Below are 22,920 nucleotides of genomic sequence, written 5' to 3'. Positions count from 1 at the left end.
GAAGATGCGTCAAAACGAGACCAAAGTCCGACATTCAGTAGCCCCAGAGAATTCCTTATACAGGCCGGCACCCCCTGCTGCCCCACTGTCTAAAACAATTGCATCTGTGTTTAGTTTCAAACGCCCCGACGGAGGAGCCAGCCATTTCACCCAGATCGTCATCTTTCGTGGAGACACCGCGAACCTCGCAATCAGACCAGCTGCCACCAGAGAGGTACCCTGAGCGTTTCTAAACCGAGGTGGATGCGCTAAAGAAATCAACAGTAGTTCTCGCTTAATCCTGGCAATGGCTGTTAGGGAAAACAGCAACATCAACGCACGATCTGGAAGCCTTTTAAGAAGCACGGACATTATTGGTGTATGTTTGAAAGGAAATTTGTGCCGTGTTACAATAACACTACCTTAAAAGCGTTATTTGCCCGGTAACGGTGCAGTTAGAACCTTGGCACGCTTTCGACAGGCTACACAGACCTTCTACGGATAGCATGCACTAGCAATCACGTAGGCGAACCTCACTATTGCTCAGACTTTAATAGGCAGACACGAATTATATATTATATATACATATTATATATATATATATATATATATATATATATACATATATTATATAATGAGTATGAGAAGGAATGAAGAAGAAGATATATCTTTTTGTGTGTTTTAGACAAAAAGACAAACTCCTTTATATACTGTACAAAGGAGAGATTTCAGCTCATTTCATCCACATATTAGCTAGAAATTAGGGAGTGGAAATGAGAACCCATGCAGCCACTCCTTTGTACGTGACAAGTCATTAGTGACCATGTATCCACATTATGCGCTGCTTGCTTTGAATGGAATATTTCCAACAATCCCCCACACATTCAAAGTAGGGGCTAGAAGAAGGTAATGTCTGAGCAATACAAATGAGTTGATCTTAATGTCAGTGTTTGAGAACTTGAACTGACACGTAGTGACACTGAGTAATTTTCTTCCCGGGAGTGATGTGAATCTTGAACTCACCGGTTAGATAAATTTTGAACTCGAATGCACACACCAACTCAAAAAGCAGGTCCTACCAAAGTCAACTCTTTGACTTCTTATGAACACTCTTAGTATTAAAGAATGTTACGTCTGTCTCAATATGGACTTCTACCCTGTCAAAGTCTATCTCAACATAAACTTTTAACTCTGACAAGTCTTATCGAATTACAGATTTTATGTCTTGTCAAGTCCATTTCAATATAGACCTTTAACTTTATCAAGTCTATTTTAGTATAGACCACCATTAAGGCTTATACAGTAGTTAAACACATAAATCAGTTGTAAGACTTTTCTTTCTATCAAAGGCACTGTTATTTGCAATGCAAGTGATAGTTTGTGAATCACAAGGTAGTGAAGGTGTTGGACACCCCCACAACTGCACGGTTATCACCATGTTTCTTAGCCACTCAGCTTCTTGGGATGACCCCATTCACTTTCATAAGAGGCGGTTAGCCCTTTTCTACTCAAGTTAGGGATCTCTTTAGGTCTACCTCAACATAGACCACCCCAATTGAGTATAAGTCACCAAGAGCACTTTGTACTTATGTCATTATGCGGTGAATTCATTAGGTTTGTCTCAACAAAACCACCCTTCTCAAAGAGTTATGAATTCATTAAGAGCTGTAGATCAACCTCACATGCGGTGAATTCATTAGGTTTGTCTCAACAAAACCACCCTTTCTCAAAGAGTTATGAATTCATTAAGAGCTGTAGCTCAACCTCACAAGTACACACACTGTCGGAATGACCAACTAGTGTACTATTTTGTAACTCTTTTCATGGCTTCGTTTGACCACAGAAGTGGGATCCACCACGAATTCATTACCACTTGGACTTTAAGTCCTTCCAATGAGTCAACGACTAATCCTCATAATTAGCCCTCAAGTAAGTTGATTCTCTTGACCAAACTTACATGCACTTTGACGAGTACTTCGTTTACTCGTAAATAATCCCTTGAGATTTTCATGTTTAACATGAAACATTCTCTTTCATCATTATTCTCAATACCACAGAGAAACTTTTGACGAAAATATAAGGAGTTTATTACCCCCACAATGCAACACTTACAAATATTTTTGTCAAACGTATTTGATCTCTTACCCAGACTGATCTTTGGTACCCATCTTTAGCTCCTTTGTAGACTGAGTTTTGCCGATTTGCTTTGTGGAGCATTATAGAAGCTTCGCACTCTGCCTGATACATACTCAACAGTTGAATATATTTCAACAAACTTGGTTATCTCAATTGATCACAATTACACTTTAACTAGGAATTATAGGTATTTCAATATGACTCAACCAAGAGTTTAAATAATATATATACAAATGTTCATTGTTAGTAAGCCATAGAAATGATGTTGTTCACATGCTACATGAAGTTGAACAACATAATTACAAATTTTACATCATATTCTTATAAGAAATTAATCTCATACACAAGGAATATGTTCGAGCTCATATTTATTAGGAAATATCTCTAAATAATGAGACTTCAGAGTTGCCACTTGCACAATTTTTTATTTTTATTTTTCCTTCACTTGAGGAGATTAAAACTCATATTCAACAATTTCTATTGCAAGGCTTTGATTGTTTAACAACATATGAAAGTCAACCTCATTTCAGGTAAAGATCAAGTGGCGCTCTAACTAGCCTGCATGATCAACGCCCTACTTCTTAAGAACTCCCAGGTCGAGTGGTGAAACCGAAGTTTACTTAAAAACCATCTTCCTAGACAGAGTGTTCAAGAATGATGACTTTTCTATGTTCTCACTAAATTACAATTGAAGCCTAGGATATATGCTCTTATTTTTATACAAATAATCTTAGTAAAAAGTTTGAGCAATATCTATGCACGAATTATTTCAATCAATGTCATTAGTATTCAAAATACTAAAGAAATAAGTACTACTAAGTAATCAAAATCTAGACAGCTCAACTAGAATTCAGTACTAAGATAACCATACTTCATGCGAACCCTTAGAACTAGAGCAAATATAGTTACTCAAAATAACTATTTATTTAAAGAGACTCAATACTCATCTTGCTCTGTCAGATTGATTTTTGCTAGATTTGCCATTGTGATGGTAGCACTGGTGTGCTCGGTGTCCTCGCTTTTTGCATGTAAAACACCTTCCTTTGAACTTCTTGATTTTTCTAGTCCTTTTGTTGTAGACCGTTCTGACACTTTGATTTTCAGTTTCATTGGAACCGTACTTTTCTGACAGTGTTTCCCAAATGACTTTTGCCGAGTCTTGTTTGACATAGATGTCGAACAAATCGTCATTCATTTGAGACAGAAGGTATCCTCTGGCTGCCGCATTGTCATTTCTAAACTACATCAGAGTTATACCCGGTTCTTGACTCGGAATATAATCTATTTCAGGAGAGCTTTCTCTCGATTCTTCACCCGGAGTGTAATCAGAATCATGGTTAGCTTTTGTAGCACCAAAGGGAGAGAACACTGTTGGAGTAGGTTCAGGTGCAACTGAATATAGCACGTAAACCAACTTTAATTGTTCGAAAAGAATAAGCATTCTTTTAGCCCACCTATTGTAATTTTTCCCATCAAGCGTGGTAATTTTGATAGATCCGGTATGACAGAAGGTGCCATAATGTTAAAGGTTGACTGTTGCAGAATAACGCTTTTAACTGTTAGGGAAAACATCAACGTCAACGCACGATCTGGAAGCCTTTTAAGAAGCACGGACACTATTGGTGTATGGTTGAAAGGAAATCTGTGCCGTGTTACAATAACACTACCTTAAAAGCGTTATTTGCCCGGTAACGGTGCAGTTAGAACCCTGGCAAGCTTTCGACATGCTACACAGACCTTCTACGGATAGCATGCACTAGCAATCACGTAGGCGAACCTCACTATTGCTCAGACTTTAATAGGCAGACACGAATTATATTATATATATATATATATATATATATATATATATATATATATTAATGAGTATGAGAAGGAATGAAGAAGATATATCTTTTTGTGTGTTTTAGACAAAAAGACAAACTCCTTTATATATTGTACAAAGGAGAGATTTCAGCTCATTTCATCCACATATTAGCTAGAAATTAGGGAGTGGAAATGAGCAACCCATGCAGCCACTCCTTTGTACGTGACAAGTCATTAGTGACCATGTATCCACATTATGCGCTGCTTGCTTTGAATGGAATATTTCCAACAATGGCTCCTATATGTGAAAAGGCCACCCATCGTACAATCCCTCATTATATGATCTCCACAAAAACCACAGTATTAAGCATGGTATTAGTCGCGTCACAAACTGTGTCGACGATCCCGGAGTAGCACGCAACCACCAGCCGTGACACTTTGCTCGAATCAAACTCACATCGGAGCTCGCTATACCAAATAAACCATCAAAGTGACCCTAGACCAACCGAGCTTTAGCGCAGCCGTATAGACAGTGATCTAGAGTTGCTAAGGCACAAAGACAAAAAGGACAAATGGAGGGTACGCAAAATCCAAAACGATGTATAACATCAGGGAATGGCAACAAACGCCGCAACAGTCTCCACATGAAAAAGGAGATTTGTGTTGGAAGACCTCCACCCCTAATGCTAGTTGAAGAGAGACTACAACCTGCTTGCGGTCGCAAAAAGTTGTAGGCCGTAGCAAAGTTGAACTCCCCAAAGGTCGAAAGCGCCTCCAAACCCAGAATAAAGAGCAACGGAGATAGAGGGCGAGGCGCCTCCGAAGCCAGAATAAAGAGCAACGAATATGAGGGTCGCCCTGCTTAACGCCCCTAGTTGTATTATATATATATATATATATATATATATTGTTATGTATTGGACGTGTAGTTGTATGTAAGGAATGAGATAAGAAAAAATGGGCAGTAGCAAATCACAGTAAAATATTTGTCATTAATGTCTTTTTACCAATTCAATAGACATGAAGTCATCATACTTGGTAATAATCAAACGTGTGTATATATATATATATATATATATATATATATATAGTTTTTTTTTATATATATAAAATTCCTTTACTCCAGAAAAGTGATAAAATATCTGTTCAGAAGATTTGCTCCATTATATTGACAATTTTGTATTCATTAAGTCCCTACCTACAAAAAATATATCCATAAGACTAATATATGTAGGTTAAGGAAAATGTTGTTCTCAGGGGAGCAACAAAATACAAAGAAATTTATTGGTCCAAATGATTATGAAAAATATTTTATATTATACTCTTGTAAATATTGAAAGATTGAACCATGAAGGTTCATGGTTGCACTCTTTTTCCCTTAACTAAGTTTTTTCCATAGAGTTTTCTTAGTAAGGTATTTAATGGGGCAACCAGTACAACATGTACTCTTATCCTCAGCAAGGTTTTTTCCCACGTGATTTTTCTACTGAGGTTTTTAACGAGGCATGTCTATATTTTAATATATTACACATATATCACTTGTACTATTTTCTTGTCTAGGTTTTTCCCATCGAATTTTCTTAACAAGTTTCTAACGAGGCATGATTATGGTAAAATAATGTCCAATAAAGAGTGTTATAAATATATCATAAATGGACGTTATATCTGTAATGGATGCAACAGTCGTCATTAATCCTATCATTATGACGTTTGTATTATATATATTGTCATGTATTGGATGTGTAGTTGTATGTAAGATTTGAATAATGAAAGAGCTCCCTTCTCTCTTTGTACTTACATCTTTATGTTTATTTTACCATTTCACTACTCTCTCTTTGTACTTACATCTTTATGTTTATTTTACCATTTCATGTTGGTGATAATGAACCACAATCGATTTAATATCCCAAGAATAATATTTATATATACACACACAAGTATATAAAATATTATTGGATATTTATCCGAAATATATATATACACACAAATATATATAAACGGATCCAAAGGTTATATATACATGTATATCTACGAAAAAGATATACCAATATATATTAACCAAAATTGAAACTAATAATCCTCAGATTATGAGTCCAATCCAAATAAAATATCAAAAGAGAGAGAACGGATTTTTGCTTAAATGCATAATCCAAACAAGAAAGAAGGAGAAGGAAGAAAGAAATGTACGAGTTAGGCGAAGTGCCTTTCTTTCCTTAAAACCTTATTTGCCACCTCCCAAAAGTGCTAGGAGCGTTGTGGCCTAGGTCTCCCATGATAAAACGTACAACGGTTCGACGTTTGAGCACCCAAACGAACGAACCCGGCGAACAAGAGCACGGGCAAAAACACAGCTTCAAGAATGGAGTAGAAGCAGAAATATTTTGAGGCTTGGAAAAGTTATTTTCTTGTGTGTTAAAAATGCTACTGCTCAACTCCTTCTTATATAGGGAATGAGGAGTGAATAACCTTTATTATGGCATTTAAGTGCATCCCTATAACTCTTGTAACGGTAACCATTAACATGGGTGTTAATTCAAAAATTAAAATTGAAATTAATTCAAAGAATTAATCCCATAATAGCTGAATTAAATCCCAACAGTCACAAACAAGAGTTTCAGGCCAAACTTTCGGCCTAAGTAGTAGTTTCGGCCATCAGGCACGTGAAACAATTGTTTCATGGCTAAAATGGAAAATGATACCAAAACTTTACCCACAAGGCCTGTCAATTTTCGGATGATATTCTGAGATTTGATTTGCACCCCCCTGCGCGTGAGAAAGAGCCTTTATGCTATACAATTCAATAAGCTTAAAAAGAGCTCATGTATAAATAGTGGGGCAAATCCTCTTCCCAAACCAATGTGGGACAAAAGCTCACTTTTTCCCTTCATTTTCCAACTCAAATGGGTCTACTTTGAGAATCAATATCTCATTCACCCATTATCCGTTTGGAGCGTACAATATATCAATATCTTCGTCTCACTACGAAGAACGCGAATCCACTTTGACCCGACCCAAATCGAAAGTGGACCCCACTGATAATTGTACCACAAAATAGCCACTTAATATGCCATTTTAAGCTATTTTTTTCCAATAATCCCCCACATGAATGAAAAATTGATTTTCAGGGTATTTTGAAATCGGAAACAACTGTGTTCAACGGTCGATCCCTGCATAGGATAGGTAGGGATCACTATACACTTTGAACCTTCCCTTGTGAAGACATGTTTACTCTACTAGCTGTACGGTAGAACGCGATGTCTTTGAACCGACTGCCGTTTTTGTAGACGATGACATATCTCACACAGGAACCTACCAACCATGCTCTGTTCTCATGAGTGTGCCCTTTTTAGTCGTGGGTCACCGTCCTGGTTCTGCAAGAGTTTGTGAAGAATTGTGCCTATAAATTCTCCTTTGAAGCGACCCTCACTTCTCTCTCACATAGGTGATTCTTTTCCGAGTATCCCGCATACTCACACATGCCAACCGACATTCGAATCATTAAAGCATCAACATGCTAACCTTGCGCGGGAGTCACTGTTCTAACGAGGAGTGGTAGGAGTCCGAGACCCCCACAGTGACACGCTCCGTTTCATAATTTAGTTGTCCCATTGAACCTAGGTACCAGCTAGGTTGGGTGTCCACTATAGAACTTTTAGTCCAAGGGCTTTAGACCCATTCCTCGTTCCAATTTCTCAACAACCATTTGCTTACCCTCAGGTTAGCGAGTTAGCGGCCGCTACGTTATCTTTTGACATCACGTAGTCAATAGAGATAACCCCCGTTGTGAGAAATTGTTTAATGGTATTATATCTACGACTTATAAGTCTAGACTTACCATTTCACATTTAACTCTGTACTTAACCAATTTTGGCTTGACTATCGCAATGCACACAAATTGGAGGTACGAGTTCACCACTAGGAACATTCTCGAAATAATGGCATAGCCATTCGGCCTACTCGCTCGCGACACGAGTGTAAGGCTCTCAGCTTTGATCCCGTCGGATCTTAGCTATCACAAATTCATTTCGAGAATTTCCGTTTAACCGTCTGCACAGGCCTACGTAAAGACGTAGCCTTTGATGGACTTAGCGTCCTTTGATATCCGTGCTATACTTTCCAAGTACGGCTAGATATCCCACGTTGTGCAGTCCAAAGTCACGAGCATACCTTAAGTATCTCATAACTTCTATTGCCTTCTAGTGCGCAACACTAGGGCTACTCGTATGTCTACCGAGTTCGTTAACCGCAAAGGCAATATCCGTCCTAGTACAACTCATTAGATACAATTAAACTACCAATAATCTGAATGTATTCTCCGTGAGATGTACAATCTTCGTGATTCTTGGCTAGTTGTACGTTAGTATCTAACGGTGTCCAAACCACTTGATTATCATTCCTTTACAAGGATTCAATCAACTCGGCGAGATTGGCTAACACGAGACCATACGGTCTTCCCACGATTTCAATCTCGAAGATTAAATCTGCCAAACTCACTCGTCTCATGTCAAATCTCAAATTTAACATGACCCTAGTAGAATTGATCATGTGATCGTTACTATCCACGTTGAGTTTATCGTGTATAGATAAATAGTGATAACCTCGTCTATCGTACGCATTACGTAGACCTTTGTCACCTTTGTTTATACTAAACTCGTTAAACATCATTGTATGATCAAGACACGCCAAATACTAAGGCTATTGTTTCAAGCCATACAATGTCTCACCAATTACACACTTTCTTTCCATAGCACGGAACCACAAAACCCTCGGGTTGTTCCATGTCTATTAAGAAAGCGATACATCCATTTCGATAAACTTCCAAGTCTCGCTAAACAGCTCTCGGGAAGTATCATCCTAATGGATTTCATTCTCATCACAAGAGAATACATATTGAAGTAATCGTGGCACTCGTGTTGCATGTAATCTACAATTACAAGCCCGGTCATTTTACTTCGATATAACCAACCGGTTTTATCTTCCGACTAGTGATCCGTTTAGGATCTAGAGGTTTTACAACCCGAAGGAAGAACAACCAGTTCCAAGTATGATTCTTTAAGATAGAATTTACTTCACTCTCGATAGCCTCTCTCGGGTTGGTCCACCTGTAGAAGTCACAACTTCTACATACGTTCGAGGCTCGTTTTCTAACAACCTTGTCAGAAAATCCAATTTATTTTCTAGTAAACAAGTTAGAATATGCGCGTCACATTCTAGCATGTACTTCAGAAAATCTGGACCAATGGATTTTTCAATCCTAGCTCTCTTGCTACGTCTAGCTTTGAGCTCGGGTTCTCTTTCATACCCTTCAACCATAGCTACGTCGAAATTTCATTTCAACGTGCTAGGTCCGATATTGAACCTTCACAAAAATACATCTTCAAAGAACGATGAATTTCTTGATTCAGTTTATTGTGTTCTTATGTACATCCAAACTATAGGACTCGTGTACTAAGAACCCAATATACACCTTTGGCAAGACACCCCCACATTTCAGGCATTAGTAGGAAAATTTCCTATGTACCCACAATTCGTAAGAATTTCATGCGGGTAACCTTATTTAAAAGGTACTTACTTGTCCAAAGTATTGTCTCACCTCACATACTTTGAGGTAGACCCGAACTTATCAACGTCTTGATATTTATGTTCGGCAACAACGTTCGATTGAGGTGAATACCGTACCGTACTCTCGAGTACAATACCAACGCTTGCGCCGAAATCACCAATAGGTGTTTCACGTTCACCACATCGATCGTTCATAACCGCATTAATTCACAATTAATTTGGTTATCCTTTTATTCTTATAAAGAATAGACATGTGCTACACGTTAGCACATCTCGTAGAAGCTAACAGATTAGCCTTTACAAATCTGTTCGGTTTTTGACCGAAGGCCACAAACCTGAATCAGTGCTTCCGAAATTGAAGCACGAATCAGTGCTTAGTAGTGAAGCACGAAACATGCTATACCAAGCACGAATCATTGCTACCAATAAGCTTAAAAAGAGCTCATGTATAAATAGTGGGGCAAATCCTCTTTCCAAATCAATGTGGACAAAAGCTCACTTTTTCCCTTCATTTTCCAACCCAAATGGGTCTACTTTGAGAATCAATATCTCATTCACCCATTATCCGTTTTGAGCGTACAATATATCAATATCTTCGTCTCACTACGAAGAACCCGAATCCACTTTGACCCGACCCAAATCGGAAGTGGACCCCACTGATAATTGTACCACAAAATAGCCACTTAATATGTCATTTTATGCCATTTTAAGCTATTGTTTTCCAACATTTCACTACTCTCTCTTTGTACTTACATCTTTATGTTTATTCTACCATTTCAAGTATATCACCTACAAGTTCACCGTTTAGGAGCAATCATTATGTTGTGCATCCGTATGCACCGTGCATGGTGCATACTGATGCAAAAACGACGTCGTTTTGACGTCTAACTTAAAAAAAAAAAAAAAAAAAAAAAATCAAAATTGCATAACTGCACATCCATGATTTCATAACTATACATCCAGAATTACATAACTACACATCCATAATTTCATAACTATAAATCCAAAATTGCATAACTACACATCCATAACTTCATAACTATACATCCAGAATTACATAACTATACATCCAGAATTGCATAACTATACATCCATAACTTCATAACTATAAAATCCAGATTGCATAACTACATCATGCATAATTACACATCCATAATTTCATAACTATAAATCCAGAATTACATACCTACACATCCATAATTTAATAACTAAAAATTCAGAATGAATAAACTAAGAGATGAACAACATAATGTTGTTGCTGAGAATCGAAACTGATTTTTTTTTAAGTAGGACGCGCGTTTTGATGCAAAACGACATCGTCTTTGCAATTATCACAAACGACATCGTCCATGCATGGGCAGCATAATTAAAGTGTGGAATCGAAAAAAGAAATTTTGCCTTTTGTGGACAAAAACTTTACAGTTCTATAATTGGGCCGAAACCATTTTAAAGAAAAATGTTACTTGCTCATACAATTATCACAAACATTTTCACCACTACACGATATAGTAGTTTTTGTATAGTTAAGTGTCTTCTTTTTGCCAACTATCTTATAGTGTGATGACATCTCGGTTATCATTTCAATTGGATAATTGTAGGTTCGAATTCCGATGGTGGAGGCAATTAGATTCTTTGGGCTGATAATGTTTGAGAAAGTATATAATAAATATGAATATTTTAAAAAGTGTCTTCTTTTTAAATAGTAATCGGTAGGGAATACTTTAAGAAGTGCATTTTGTACAGGTGTGTTTGTGTAGCCTCTCTTCATCTTTTAAACACCAAATATGTTGGACTCCGGATGCATTTGGTTGAATGCTTTGCTGAGTAAACCAGTTTAATCTAAGAAATTCTAGAAGTGTGGAAAATTGGAAATATATTGCAGTAGACTTTTCATCCGCGTTTTTCCTCGAAAGTCACAAGTCCTACCCGTTCGAACAAACTAATAAAATTAGAATGAAAAAAAAAATACAATTTCATTGATAGTGATTTTAAATCTTATACCCTTAACTCTTCGTACTAAAATACTCATGTATTAAGTAAAATATTAATAATTTAATAGTTTTGTTGCTTCAAGAATTAAAGCTACAACTTTTTTGAAGAGTTATGAGTGTTATTGCAACGGTAAAAAGTTAAAAACTAAAACCACTAATTAGGAAACAATTGAAGGACTAATATTACATTTTTCCCAAACTATAATCTTTTAATTCTCTTTTATTATTTTTTTTGGGATGATGAGTGAAAAAATCGTAAGGAGGCCAGTAGGCCACTCCCAATAGGGGTCGAACTTATAATTTTGTGGTTATTAAACCAATAGTTTGACCAACTTAGCTGAGGTTGTCCCTAATCTTTTAATTCTCACGTGCTTATTATTGGGATTTTTTTTTCTTTACAAAACAATTAATGTTTCAAACACATTTTCAATTAGCAACAAAATATAGCACAATATATCCTAGTGAAATTATTAAAATTTCTAGCCATTAAACAGTAGTCAAATACCAAGAACCTTGTGGTCTAATGGTATCAAGTTACCCTTCTATGTGGGCAAAGGCGGACCTACAATGGGGGCAGTAGGGGCAGGTGCCCCCACTCACCCCACCCCCACCCCATATATAACCCTTGTATGTACATGTGTATGTATATATAGTACACGATAATAGTATAAGTAATAAAAAACAGCCAAATTTAACAGAATAGTAGTTAGCTCAGATGGGAGAGCATACGCCTTTTCCTATGGAATATTGGAATGGTACGGGTTCGAATCCTTCTATTGATTGAACGTGTGTTTTAGCATATTTGAAGGGGTTTGAATCCTTCTAAATTCTAATGACTTGAACTGAACGTGTGTTTTAAGCATATTTGCCAATTACGCATATTTTATCCTATTTGAATAATAGTGACTTATTCTCTATTTTATTTTTATTTCCTTTTTAATATTAATAGTGTGATGAGTAATTTATAATGTGTTTTTTATTCGAACTATTTTATCTAATTAATTATGTTTTATATTTTGTTTTAAATATTTTTTATTGTGATGTATTTTTAAATTTTCATTTTTATTTATGACTAGGTCTCTAAGTATTTTTTTTTTTTTTCAAAATATATTGTTAGTAAAATTTTCGCCCCCACTGAAGAAGATTTCTGGGTCCGCCACTGTATGTGGGAGGTAATGAGTTCAAGCCTCGTGAGTATCCCCTTCCCTTGTAATATATAGGGAAAATGACATTTTTTCCCCCTGAGTTATATACTTATAGCACATTTTCCCCCTGAATTATTCATGTAAGCACATTAGCCCCCTCAATTATTTTAAAAGTGGCGGTTTTCCCCCCTAATATATTTTATTGACATTTCTACCCTTAAAGTAAACATTTTATTTAGTTTTCCTTTTCAATAAATTATTGCATATACATAGGGATGACCACGGTTCGATTCGAATTGAACTAGACACTATAGCAATCGAATTAAAAGTTTCCGGTTATGATTCAAATCCAGAACCCAATATTTTAATTTCAATTCATTAAAATTATGAATTGAAAAAACTGGATCCTGAACCGTGAACCGGCGGTTCTAGATCCGGTTAGCGATTTTAAACCGTCTTTATTTTTAAAATTTTAATTTTTTTATTTTAAAATAGTCTAAATTCAACAATAAATGTATTTTATTTTTTTCAGTTTGGACCATGAACCAGCCGTCCCGGTTCACGATTTTAATAAAATCTAAATATCGGATTTCGATTCTAAATTGTAATTAGAATATTTCGATTTGATTTCTATAGTGTCTGTTTGGTTTGAACCAACTTGTGGTCATAATTTGTTAGAGAAAAAAATAAATGAAATATTTATTTTAAGGGTAAATATGTCCATTTAACATTTCAGGGGGAAAAACAGCCACTTGAATAATTCAGGGGGGAAAATGCTATATGTATATAACTTAGGGGGAAAAAGTGCCATTTTCCCTAATATATAATATCAAAAAAAAAAACAGCGGTCAGATGCTTATAGTCTACCGTTAGAAATTGAATTTTTGACCACTACCCAAATAAAAAAGTTAGTCAATTGAATAACCAAATGAGATTTCAAAGTTTTAAATTTAAATATTAAAGACTAAATTGATATTGACACTGAAACAGCTAAAGATTATATAATAATGTGTATTTTAAAGTACCTGTTAGTTGTATACTACGCAGAGGCTTCTTGACTTCAATTGAGGTTGGTAAAAAAAATGCATGCATCCAAAGAAAATTGCAAGCCGCCTTCAATCACAAACTGTTAACTGCAATATATAATTTTTGGACTAGAATTCACAATGTAAGATGAACCCTGATTCATGCACCTGATTCATGCATAACAATTGAGCAAATCCTCAGCCAAAATCATCAAGCAAGAGCTCATCAGACCTGTGGGCAGGGGCTAATTCAAAAACCAAAAACCAAAAACCAAAAAAAAAAAAAAGATGGCTGAAATTCTACTTACAGCAGCAATCATGAAAGCCATAGATGTATGCAACGATCTAGTTGGTGAAGAAGGCTCCGCCTTTAAGCACTTAAGAGAGAACATTCACTGGATGGAAAGGCAGCTGAGACACATGCAATCTTACCTGGAAATCGCGGAGGCCCGGAAAGGCCATGATCGCCGAGCTGCAAATTTGGTTGAGGATATTGAAGAACTTGCCGGCGATGTTGAGGACACTCTCGAAACCTTTCTTCCCCATGTGGACTCGCACCTTTCTTTCCCATGTCGTATCTTCCCAAACTTTAGCGCCGTTCATAAGTTCTCTGTCAAGATAGAAACCATCAAGAAGAGGATCAAGGACATAGATGATGATCGAAAGACTTACGGAATCACCATGGATACCACTGGCTCCAGAGGCTCACAGAAATGGGATGCACGGAGAGCTTATCTTCTTCTTGCTGACGAACCAGAGGTCAGGGGGCTAGACGAAGACTGCGAGCAATTGGAGGCCAGATTGCGGGATCAAAGGCTCGATTTTGGGGTTGTCTCCATCGTTGGCATGCCGGGTTTAGGCAAGACAAACGCTTGCAAAGAAGATCTTCAAGAACGTACAGCATTGTTTCCAGTGTTCAGCTATGGTCTACGTTTCACAAGGCCCCAAAATCAGAGACCTTCTTGGCGACATAGCCAGGCAAGTCGGGCTAACGGAGGAGCAGATAAAGAAAAACCCGGAGACCAACCTGTACTCTTTCCTGCAGCAAAGGAGGTACATAATTCTCTTCGACGAAATCTGGGATTTTGAATCATGGGATGCCATCAAATATTGCATCCCCACTGCCAAAAATGGCAGCAGGATTATCATCACCTCGCGAAATAACAGCGTGGGTAGATACATTGGAGGGCAGCACTCCCTTCACACTTTGCAGCCTCTAGATCGCGAAAAGAGCTGGGAACTGTTCAGCAAACAAATCACAAGCAGCAGCTTCGAAAAGATGACAACTTTACCAGAAGAACTAAAGTCCGTGGGAGAACAGATAGTGGAAAAATGCGGGGGTGTGCCTTTAGCAATCGTGGTAACTGCAGGTGTGCTGCGTGCTAGAGAAAGAAGTGAAAATGAATGGAAACAAGTACTAAACAATATAGGTCAAGACGATGAAGATGAATGGTCGAGAGTGTTGGCTTTGAGCTATGAGGATCTGCCCACCAGGCTCAAACATTGTTTCCTGTATTTTGGGCTGTTCCCAGAGGGCTATGAAATTAAAGCTTTGGACTTGATGAATATGTGGATAGCTGAAAAGCTGGTGGAACAACCTAGTAACGAGGAGGAACGAGAGATTGAGGATGTAGCAGAGGGATACCTCAACAACCTGATTGCTCGCAACCTGATCCAAGTCTCAAGAAGCAAATACAACGGGAAGATCAAGAGCTGCAGAATCCATGATATTTTGCGCAGTAGTCTGTGCGTCAAGATAGGGAAGAAGAGTAAGTTCTGCAGCGTGTTGGGTGCCAAAGGAGCGCGGAGAGTGGCCTCCAATGCCAAGACCATTACAGATAACGTCAAACCAAACTCTGAAACTTCAAAACTGCGTGTTTTGATGTGCTCCTCTGCAGAAAAACATAATGGGAAGGAGAAGGAGCTGCTGAAATGCATTTCCAGTTTTAAGCTGCTGCGAGTTCTGAGCCTAGAATTCGATAGGGACTGCACTCTCACATGTTTCCCCAACGAATTCTGGAATCTCATCCATCTCACCTACTTCCGCCTCCGAGTTTCAGATCTAGTCATTCCTTCCAGTATAAGGAACCTTAAGAATCTACTGACCTTAAACATCCGAGGTTGTGGGGAAGTCAGCATTCATCCCAGCTTTTGGAAGATGAAACAGCTAAGGCACGTCCTGGTTGACATGGAAAACTGGCGCTACAAAGGCACAAATCGGGATCGCAGCATCATCTCTTCCACATCGGTTTCTTTAGAAAACCTCAGAACTCTGGAGTGGGTGAGCATTGAGATCATCCAACTTGCAGGTGTCCAGAGCCTCAGCAGATTAAGAAGACTGGGAATATACAGCCATTTCGGGCAAAAGATTGAGCAACTCTTCAGTTCAATGCCACCATTGGAGAATCTTGAGAAACTCTCTTTGTCTTTCATTTATCCAGCCAACATTGGGGGCATGCTTAGATTGAACCTCTCTGGATATCATAGTCTTCTCAAACTTCGCATCAAAGGATGTCTGTTCAAGCTGCCAAATGTGGATGCCTTCCCACCAAACCTCGTCAAGCTGTGCCTGTTTTACACCAAGATGGATGAGGACCCAATGAAGATTCTGAAGAGGCTACCAAAGTTGAAGTTCCTCAAGCTGATAGACGGATATGGTGGGTTATCTGTAATGGATTTCTCTGGTGCAGGAAGCTTTCCTCAGCTTCAAGTGCTGCACATTTAGTTCTTTAACAAGCTGAGAGAGTTGATTTCCGATGAAGAGTTAGGAATGCCAAACCTCAAGAAAGTAATCCTCAGGGATTGTCCCAATGTTGTGAGGATCACAGGGAGGATTCAGTTCCTTATTGGTATGAGCCATTGGTTCAGCACCTCAGCCCTGTTTAAGGAGATCCAATAGACAATGAATCCAACAATTATGAGGAATTGAGATTGGTCGAATCAACATTTTTAAAAAACCTATACTTTTCTTTTACCTGCAACTCTGCAAGTTATATTGATAAACCTATAGTTAACCTTAGTCTCTTGTTAATTTGTAAGGTAAATATATTCTTCATCTTTCAATTTTTGGTGCACATCTCTTGTTGTTTGACTAATGATAAGTGTAATATCAAATAACAACTTAAAATAAATGAATAATACAAGAGATTAAGTTTTCTCTCTTCCACATCACACACACACACACATATATATGAATACAGATGTGTTGATAGGATTAGATTTTTCTATCTATCAAGTATCAAATTAGCTCCCTCAATAATAGGCAATTATTGATTGATCATATTGAGCCAATCAAGCTTATTCGTACTCTATTCATGTCGTCTCACACCTGTCGGGCCGGGGTGTAGGGCGTTGGGGTGGGTGATTCTACCTTTTGTCCCAAGGATGAAATATCACAGGTCTATAATAGGCAACTGAGCTCCTTCTAATATGTCACTAGATTGGCTCTTCCCCATCACAGACTGAATCCGCCCGGTGATTTTCTGAACATCCCCACAATTCCTGATGATTACTTTCTTCAGTTTAGGCAATCCAACATCATCAGAGATCAACTCTTTTAGATATTGAAAAGAATGGATATGCAACATTTCAAGTTGAGGAAAGCTGTCAGCTCCAGAGCAATCCATCACTGATAACTCAGCCCAGATATAAGATTCAAGTTTGAGGATCTTTAACTTAGGCAGTTGTTTAAGCGTCCTCATCGGGTCCTCATTGACATTAAAGGAATGCAAAGACAACTTCACGAGATTTGGCGGAAATCCCTCCACGTTGGGAAGCTCAAACACATGCCCGTTAACATGTAGTTTGACAAGACTTTGGTACCTGGATAGGTTCCATCGTTCTCCCCTAACCTCTCGTGGGAGCGTCTCCATTCCAACCATGTTTAGAGTAAGTTCCTCAAGCTTCTCTAATGGAGGAACGGGACAGCAGAGCCTCTCAAATGTGTTTTTTGAAAGATCATCTATCCCCAGCCTTCTTAAATTGGGGAGATTATGCATTCCTATCTGTTCTAGCACTGCACTGCTAACCCACTTCAGAGTTTGAAGATTCTCCAAACACACTTCTGTTGAGGAAGCTGGATGACACATGCAATTATAGTGCTGCATTGGCATTTCCATATCACTCAGAAGAAGATGCCTAAGCTGTTTCATCTTTAAAATATCGAGAGATGCTCCGCAATCTTGAATGTCCAATGTGAGTAAATTTTTCAGATTGCTTACATTCATAGTAATTCCTAGAGCTACTCCTCGAAATCTGATATAGCTTAGATGAATCAAATTCCAAAACTCATCTGGAAAATGTCCTGAAGTAAATCCATTATCAAATTGTAGGATTAAAACTCGCAAATACCTAAAGCTAGAAATAGATTTAAAAAACTTCTTCTCAGGGCTGTAATCATCTTTGTTTTCTGTGAAGCACATGAGAGCACGAACCTTAGAAATTTGAGAATGTAAGTTGATATTCTCTGTAGTCCTCTTTGTATCACAGGCAACTCTTCTTAAACCTTTGAGAGAAGACCATGATTCTTTTGCACCAAGTAAATGACAGAATTTATTGTCCCTGCCTATTCTGACACACAAGTTGTGTAAAATACCATGCATTCGACAAGTTTTGATCCTCCCATCATATTTTCTCTCCACAACATGGATCAAGTTTCGAGCCAGTAACTTGTTGAGGAAGCTTTCTGCTACCTCCTCTACTTCTTGCTCCCCATTTGATTGCATTACTAATTCCTCAGCTATCCACATATTCATCAAATCGAAAGCTAGAACTTCATGATCCTTGGGGAAGAGCCCGAAATAGAGGAAACAAGATTTCAATGCAGTGGGTAAATCCTTATAACTTAAAGCACAAAGCCTTGAGCATTCATCTCTATCATCCTCACCTATGTTCACAAGTACTTGTTTCCATTCATTTTCAGTTCTTTCTCTTGCACGCAACATACCTGCAGTTACTACAATAGCAAGAGGCACACCACCACATTTTCCCACTATCTGCTCTCCAATGTCCTTCAATTCTTTTGGGTAAGTAAGGTTTGTTTCAAAAATCATGATTTGTTTGCAAAACAGTTTCCAACTGTTTTCAGAATCTAAAGGTTGCAAGCAATAAAGTGAGCACTCACTTCCAATATATCTACCCACATCATTGTTTCTTGAAGTAATAATAACTCTACTGCCACTTTTTGCGTTGTAAGGTAAGCCATATTTTATGGCATCCCATGATCTATTATCCCAAATGTCATCGAAGAGAATTATGTACCTCTTTTCCCGCAAAAATGAACATAGGTCGACTTCCAAGCTGCTGCCCTCATTCTGATCTAAGCCGACTTGTCTAGCTATGCCCTTGAGAAGTTCCCTTATGTTGGGCTCCTGGGAAACATAGACCAAGGCTGAACAATCAAAATGAGGTTGAACTTGATTGTAAATCTTCTTTGCAAGAGTTGTCTTGCCCAAACCTGGCATACCAATGATGGAGATGAAACTGTGCTCTTGTCTTTCATCAAGCAATTTGGCCTCTAAATTCTTGCAATCATCATCTAGTCCAATCACCTCTGGTTCATCAGCATGAAGATAAGACCTTCTCAAGTCCCAATTCTCAGCATCAACAGAGCGGCTGGTATCCATGATGCCAAAAGTTCTTCGATTGTCATCAATGTTCTTGATCCTACCCTTGATTTTTTCAATTTCCAGAGAAAACTTATAAGCAGTGTTACAGTAAGGAAAAATGCAAGCAACTGTCTTGAGGTAGCTAAATGATTCTATTTGTGGAGCAAACTTCTCCAGAATGTCTTCCACATCACGTGCAAGCTCCTTGATATCATTTGTCAAGTTTATAACTTTAGAGTCATCCCCATTGGAGGCCTCAACAGCTTCAAGATAGGATTTCATGTGTCTCAATTGCCCTTCCATCCAATTGATGTCCTCTCTTAATCGAAACAGGCGAGACCCTTCTTCAACAGCTAGCTTGCTGGATATTTCCACAGTTTTCTTGATAGCAGCTACAAGCAAAATATCAGCCATCTATTTCTTTCTGAACTCTGTTCATGAAACAGCTAAACACGATCCGGCCACGGGCAGGGGATTGAACTCAAAATGACCGTTATGTCTGGTACAACTGTGAGCTTCTTCCATAACCAGAGTTGGGACAACACAATTTTCTATTTCTCCAGGGATGAGTTTCTGCAAAGAAGTTTCAACCAAGCTTTTTCCAGGAAATGCAAGGATAAGTTCATGGGTTCAACCCCAATGACTTGAGTAGTTGAGTCAACTGGAAACATATTATATAAACATAGTAGGTAGTTCCTCTTGGTCAAAAATGTACACTCACATGTTGCACTGCTTAAGAAACTAGGTATAGGTACAAAATGGGAATTTATCTATTCACTGTTCTTACTTATAAAAACTTATTATCTGCATTTAAAATTGTTAGAATAAATGTTTTCAGTTTTTCTTTTTTACTATCTCCTAAAAATATTGGATTTTTAACCAAGAATTCCTCAGCTGGAAAAGAACTCAGAAACTTTTATGACAAATCTAAGTCCTTTCACTTTATTCCTTCTTAGGGTTGTTAGCAGAAGTCAACATATAACATTAAATATGGTGAAACCTCATTTTCATTACTTAACCTTACATTATCAAAACTCATTCTTTAGAAAATTCTAAACAAAATCAAACCAAATATTACCAAATAGCTGACATATATAGAAGACTTTCTGCAGGTGACAAGAGATGCATTTCTATTCTTTCTTATCCCTAATACTATGAAATTCTTTTCCTCTCAAACAACTTCTTTAAAAAAAATTACAATAATATTTTGTAACCATAATTTATTTTTTCCCAAAAATACTAGTTTTATTAGCATATATTAGCATAATTAATAACTGTAACTCTGTACTGAAAATAAATACAAAATAATATCCATATCATGCTAAATATATCAGTTTAAAGGAGGTTATATATACTGCCACTGCGCTTGAACTCTTTCACCTGGACAAGCATTGCTTCTAAAACATCACTGTCGCTCTGGCATCCTTCAATTGAAAGTGGGGACAAGTTCACCTTTAGGATTTTGATCCTTCTGCTCAGAAAACAACATGATGAGAGAACGAAAAAGTTCGCAGAAAGCCATTTGGTGAATTAATGTTAAAACAAAAAATTAAAAAAAAAAAATGTAAACCTAAAAAGCACATAACTTCTTGAAATGATCATGAATGAGCGCAGGATGTTTGTGTTTATGTGCAAATGAAACGTTACTTACTTCTTGAAGTGAAGCTGCTAAGGCGGGGAGAGTGGAGACTGGTTTTCCAAATTATATCGTGCACCGTGGTACATAATCGATTATGTACCGCGCATTAAAATGACGTCGTTTTGTTAAATGAAAATAAACGGCATTCAATTTTCGTCATTCCGCACCCTTTCGCAAAAAGTAACTCTGTTATTCAGTTTCATTTTGTATATACTACAGTTTCAGTTCAACACAACTATAGTTTCATTTTGATATAACTACAGTTTAATTCGATATTAATACTCAAATATGTGAAAATGTTATTTAATTTTATTTTATATACACTATAGTTTTATTAAAACACAACTACATGATCATTTTGATATAATTACAGCTTCATTGTACAATATACACTCAAATATGTGAAATGTTATTCAGTTTCATTTTATATGCACTGCAGTTTCATTTCACCACAACTACAATATCATTTTGATATAACTGCAGTGTCGGTTTAGATATACTGTAGTGTCAGTTGATATTTAATACACCAAACAAGCAGACTCCGTTAATAGTAACGGCGGGCTGTTTCTTTACTTAAAGAAACGGCACCGTTTTTTACCGCGGTGCACAATAACGAATGCCACTTTTCCACTCCAAAACAAAAATAAATACTGACATGGCGGCCTCGTCGGGCCCAAATCGGACTGTTCTCTATTTGGGCAATTTATATCATGCACCAGGGTGCGCATTGCATTGTGTGCCCTGATGCAAAACGACATCGTTTCAATTTTTTTTTTTAAATTTCGTTACCCTGTGTTGGCGATTAATTTTCTTAAAAAAAAAAAAAAAAGAATCTCGTGTTCAAAAATGTACATAATTTTATATTAGAATACACATAATTGTATACATGAATGTACATAATTGTATAACAAAATACACATATTTTTTTAAAAAAAAAGATAATACACATAATCTAACATAATACATAATATACATCAACTTTTAACATAATACACATAAATTTCATGTTTTGGATGTACATAATTGTATAAAAAAAAATATACATAATTGTATAACCAAATATACATAATAATTGAACAGATACTACATTGTAATAGAGTCAGTAGCATTCAAAAATAAAAATAAAAAATACACATAATTGCATAAACAAATACACATAATTGTATAAACAAAACACATAATCACATCAACTCCCTACATAACTTATCAAAACGACGTCGTTTTTGGAGGCGCGGGGCGCACAATGCTATGTGCGCTGTGGTACAAGGTATAATGATTGCTCTATTTGCATCAAGATCCAACCCAGAGACAACTGGGCTGGACTTTTCATTTGAGCCTATACTAATCCAAAAACATAATAAGTCTCAATCAAAGTTATGTCCCTCATTTATGTTCATGTTTTTAATACTAATCATTTTATACATTGTGCTTTTAGGGTTGTATTATATAATTCTTTTGACAAAAATACCCCTACCGTTATAACTTTCGTTATCTTTTCCATTATTGTTACCATGCACATGTATTCACCATATATTTTCTTATATTCTTTATGATAATAATATTTGTAGATATTATATATTGGATTATTATAATAAATAAATTTGATTTCATATAATTTTAATTAGTATGAATTTGTTAGTTATTTCAAAAAATATAAATATTGGGCATATGTTTGCGCATCGCACATAGAAACGACTAGTAATTACTATACAAGGCAAATTGTGAGTACCATAAAAAAAATGCATTTTTAATATACTAAAAATATACTCTGTATTTTTTTTGTGTGTATTAATGTACATACAAAATAATGTATTTTAATATTCAAATAATATATTTTCTTTGAATATAAGGTACATTTCTAATATATTAAAAGTAGGGGTGTGCAATATCCGAAAAAACTGACCCGCCCGACCCGAAACTCGACGGATGAAGCCGTGGCGTGGATCGTATCCGACCTGTTGCTGCGTCTATTGGCGGATAAGAGGGTTCAGGTTGGGGGCAATATGACGTCGTGTAATACACTAGGGTTCT

The 22,920-nt window shown here is 37.0% G+C and overlaps 2 protein-coding genes across 2 annotated transcripts; one reads left to right on the top strand and one right to left on the bottom strand.

Moving 5' to 3' along the window:
* Positions 1-7,865: 7,865 nt before the first annotated feature.
* Positions 7,866-19,930, bottom strand: LOC109148837 (disease resistance protein RPH8A-like). Its single transcript, XM_019296582.1, has 2 exons — positions 16,952-19,930; positions 7,866-7,877 (listed from the first exon to the last, which is right to left on the bottom strand). Exon 1 carries the CDS (start codon positions 19,662-19,664, stop codon positions 17,037-17,039), a length of 2,628 nt encoding a protein of 875 aa, XP_019152127.1. The 5' UTR covers positions 19,665-19,930; the 3' UTR covers positions 7,866-7,877; positions 16,952-17,036.
* LOC109148583 (probable disease resistance RPP8-like protein 4) lies at positions 13,933-16,369 on the top strand. The gene is made up of 2 exons (XM_019296319.1): positions 13,933-14,539; positions 14,586-16,369. The coding sequence occupies exons 1-2, from the start codon at positions 13,933-13,935 to the stop codon at positions 16,367-16,369; spliced, it is 2,391 nt and encodes a 796-aa protein (XP_019151864.1).
* Positions 19,931-22,920: the final 2,990 nt, after the last annotated feature.

Source organism: Ipomoea nil, unplaced genomic scaffold (genome assembly GCF_001879475.1).
Source record: "Ipomoea nil cultivar Tokyo-kokei standard unplaced genomic scaffold, Asagao_1.1 scaffold2144, whole genome shotgun sequence".
Taxonomy (NCBI): Eukaryota; Viridiplantae; Streptophyta; class Magnoliopsida; order Solanales; family Convolvulaceae; genus Ipomoea; species Ipomoea nil.
Note: the sequence above shows the minus strand (reverse complement) of the source record. Positions and strands in the feature narration are given on the sequence as shown.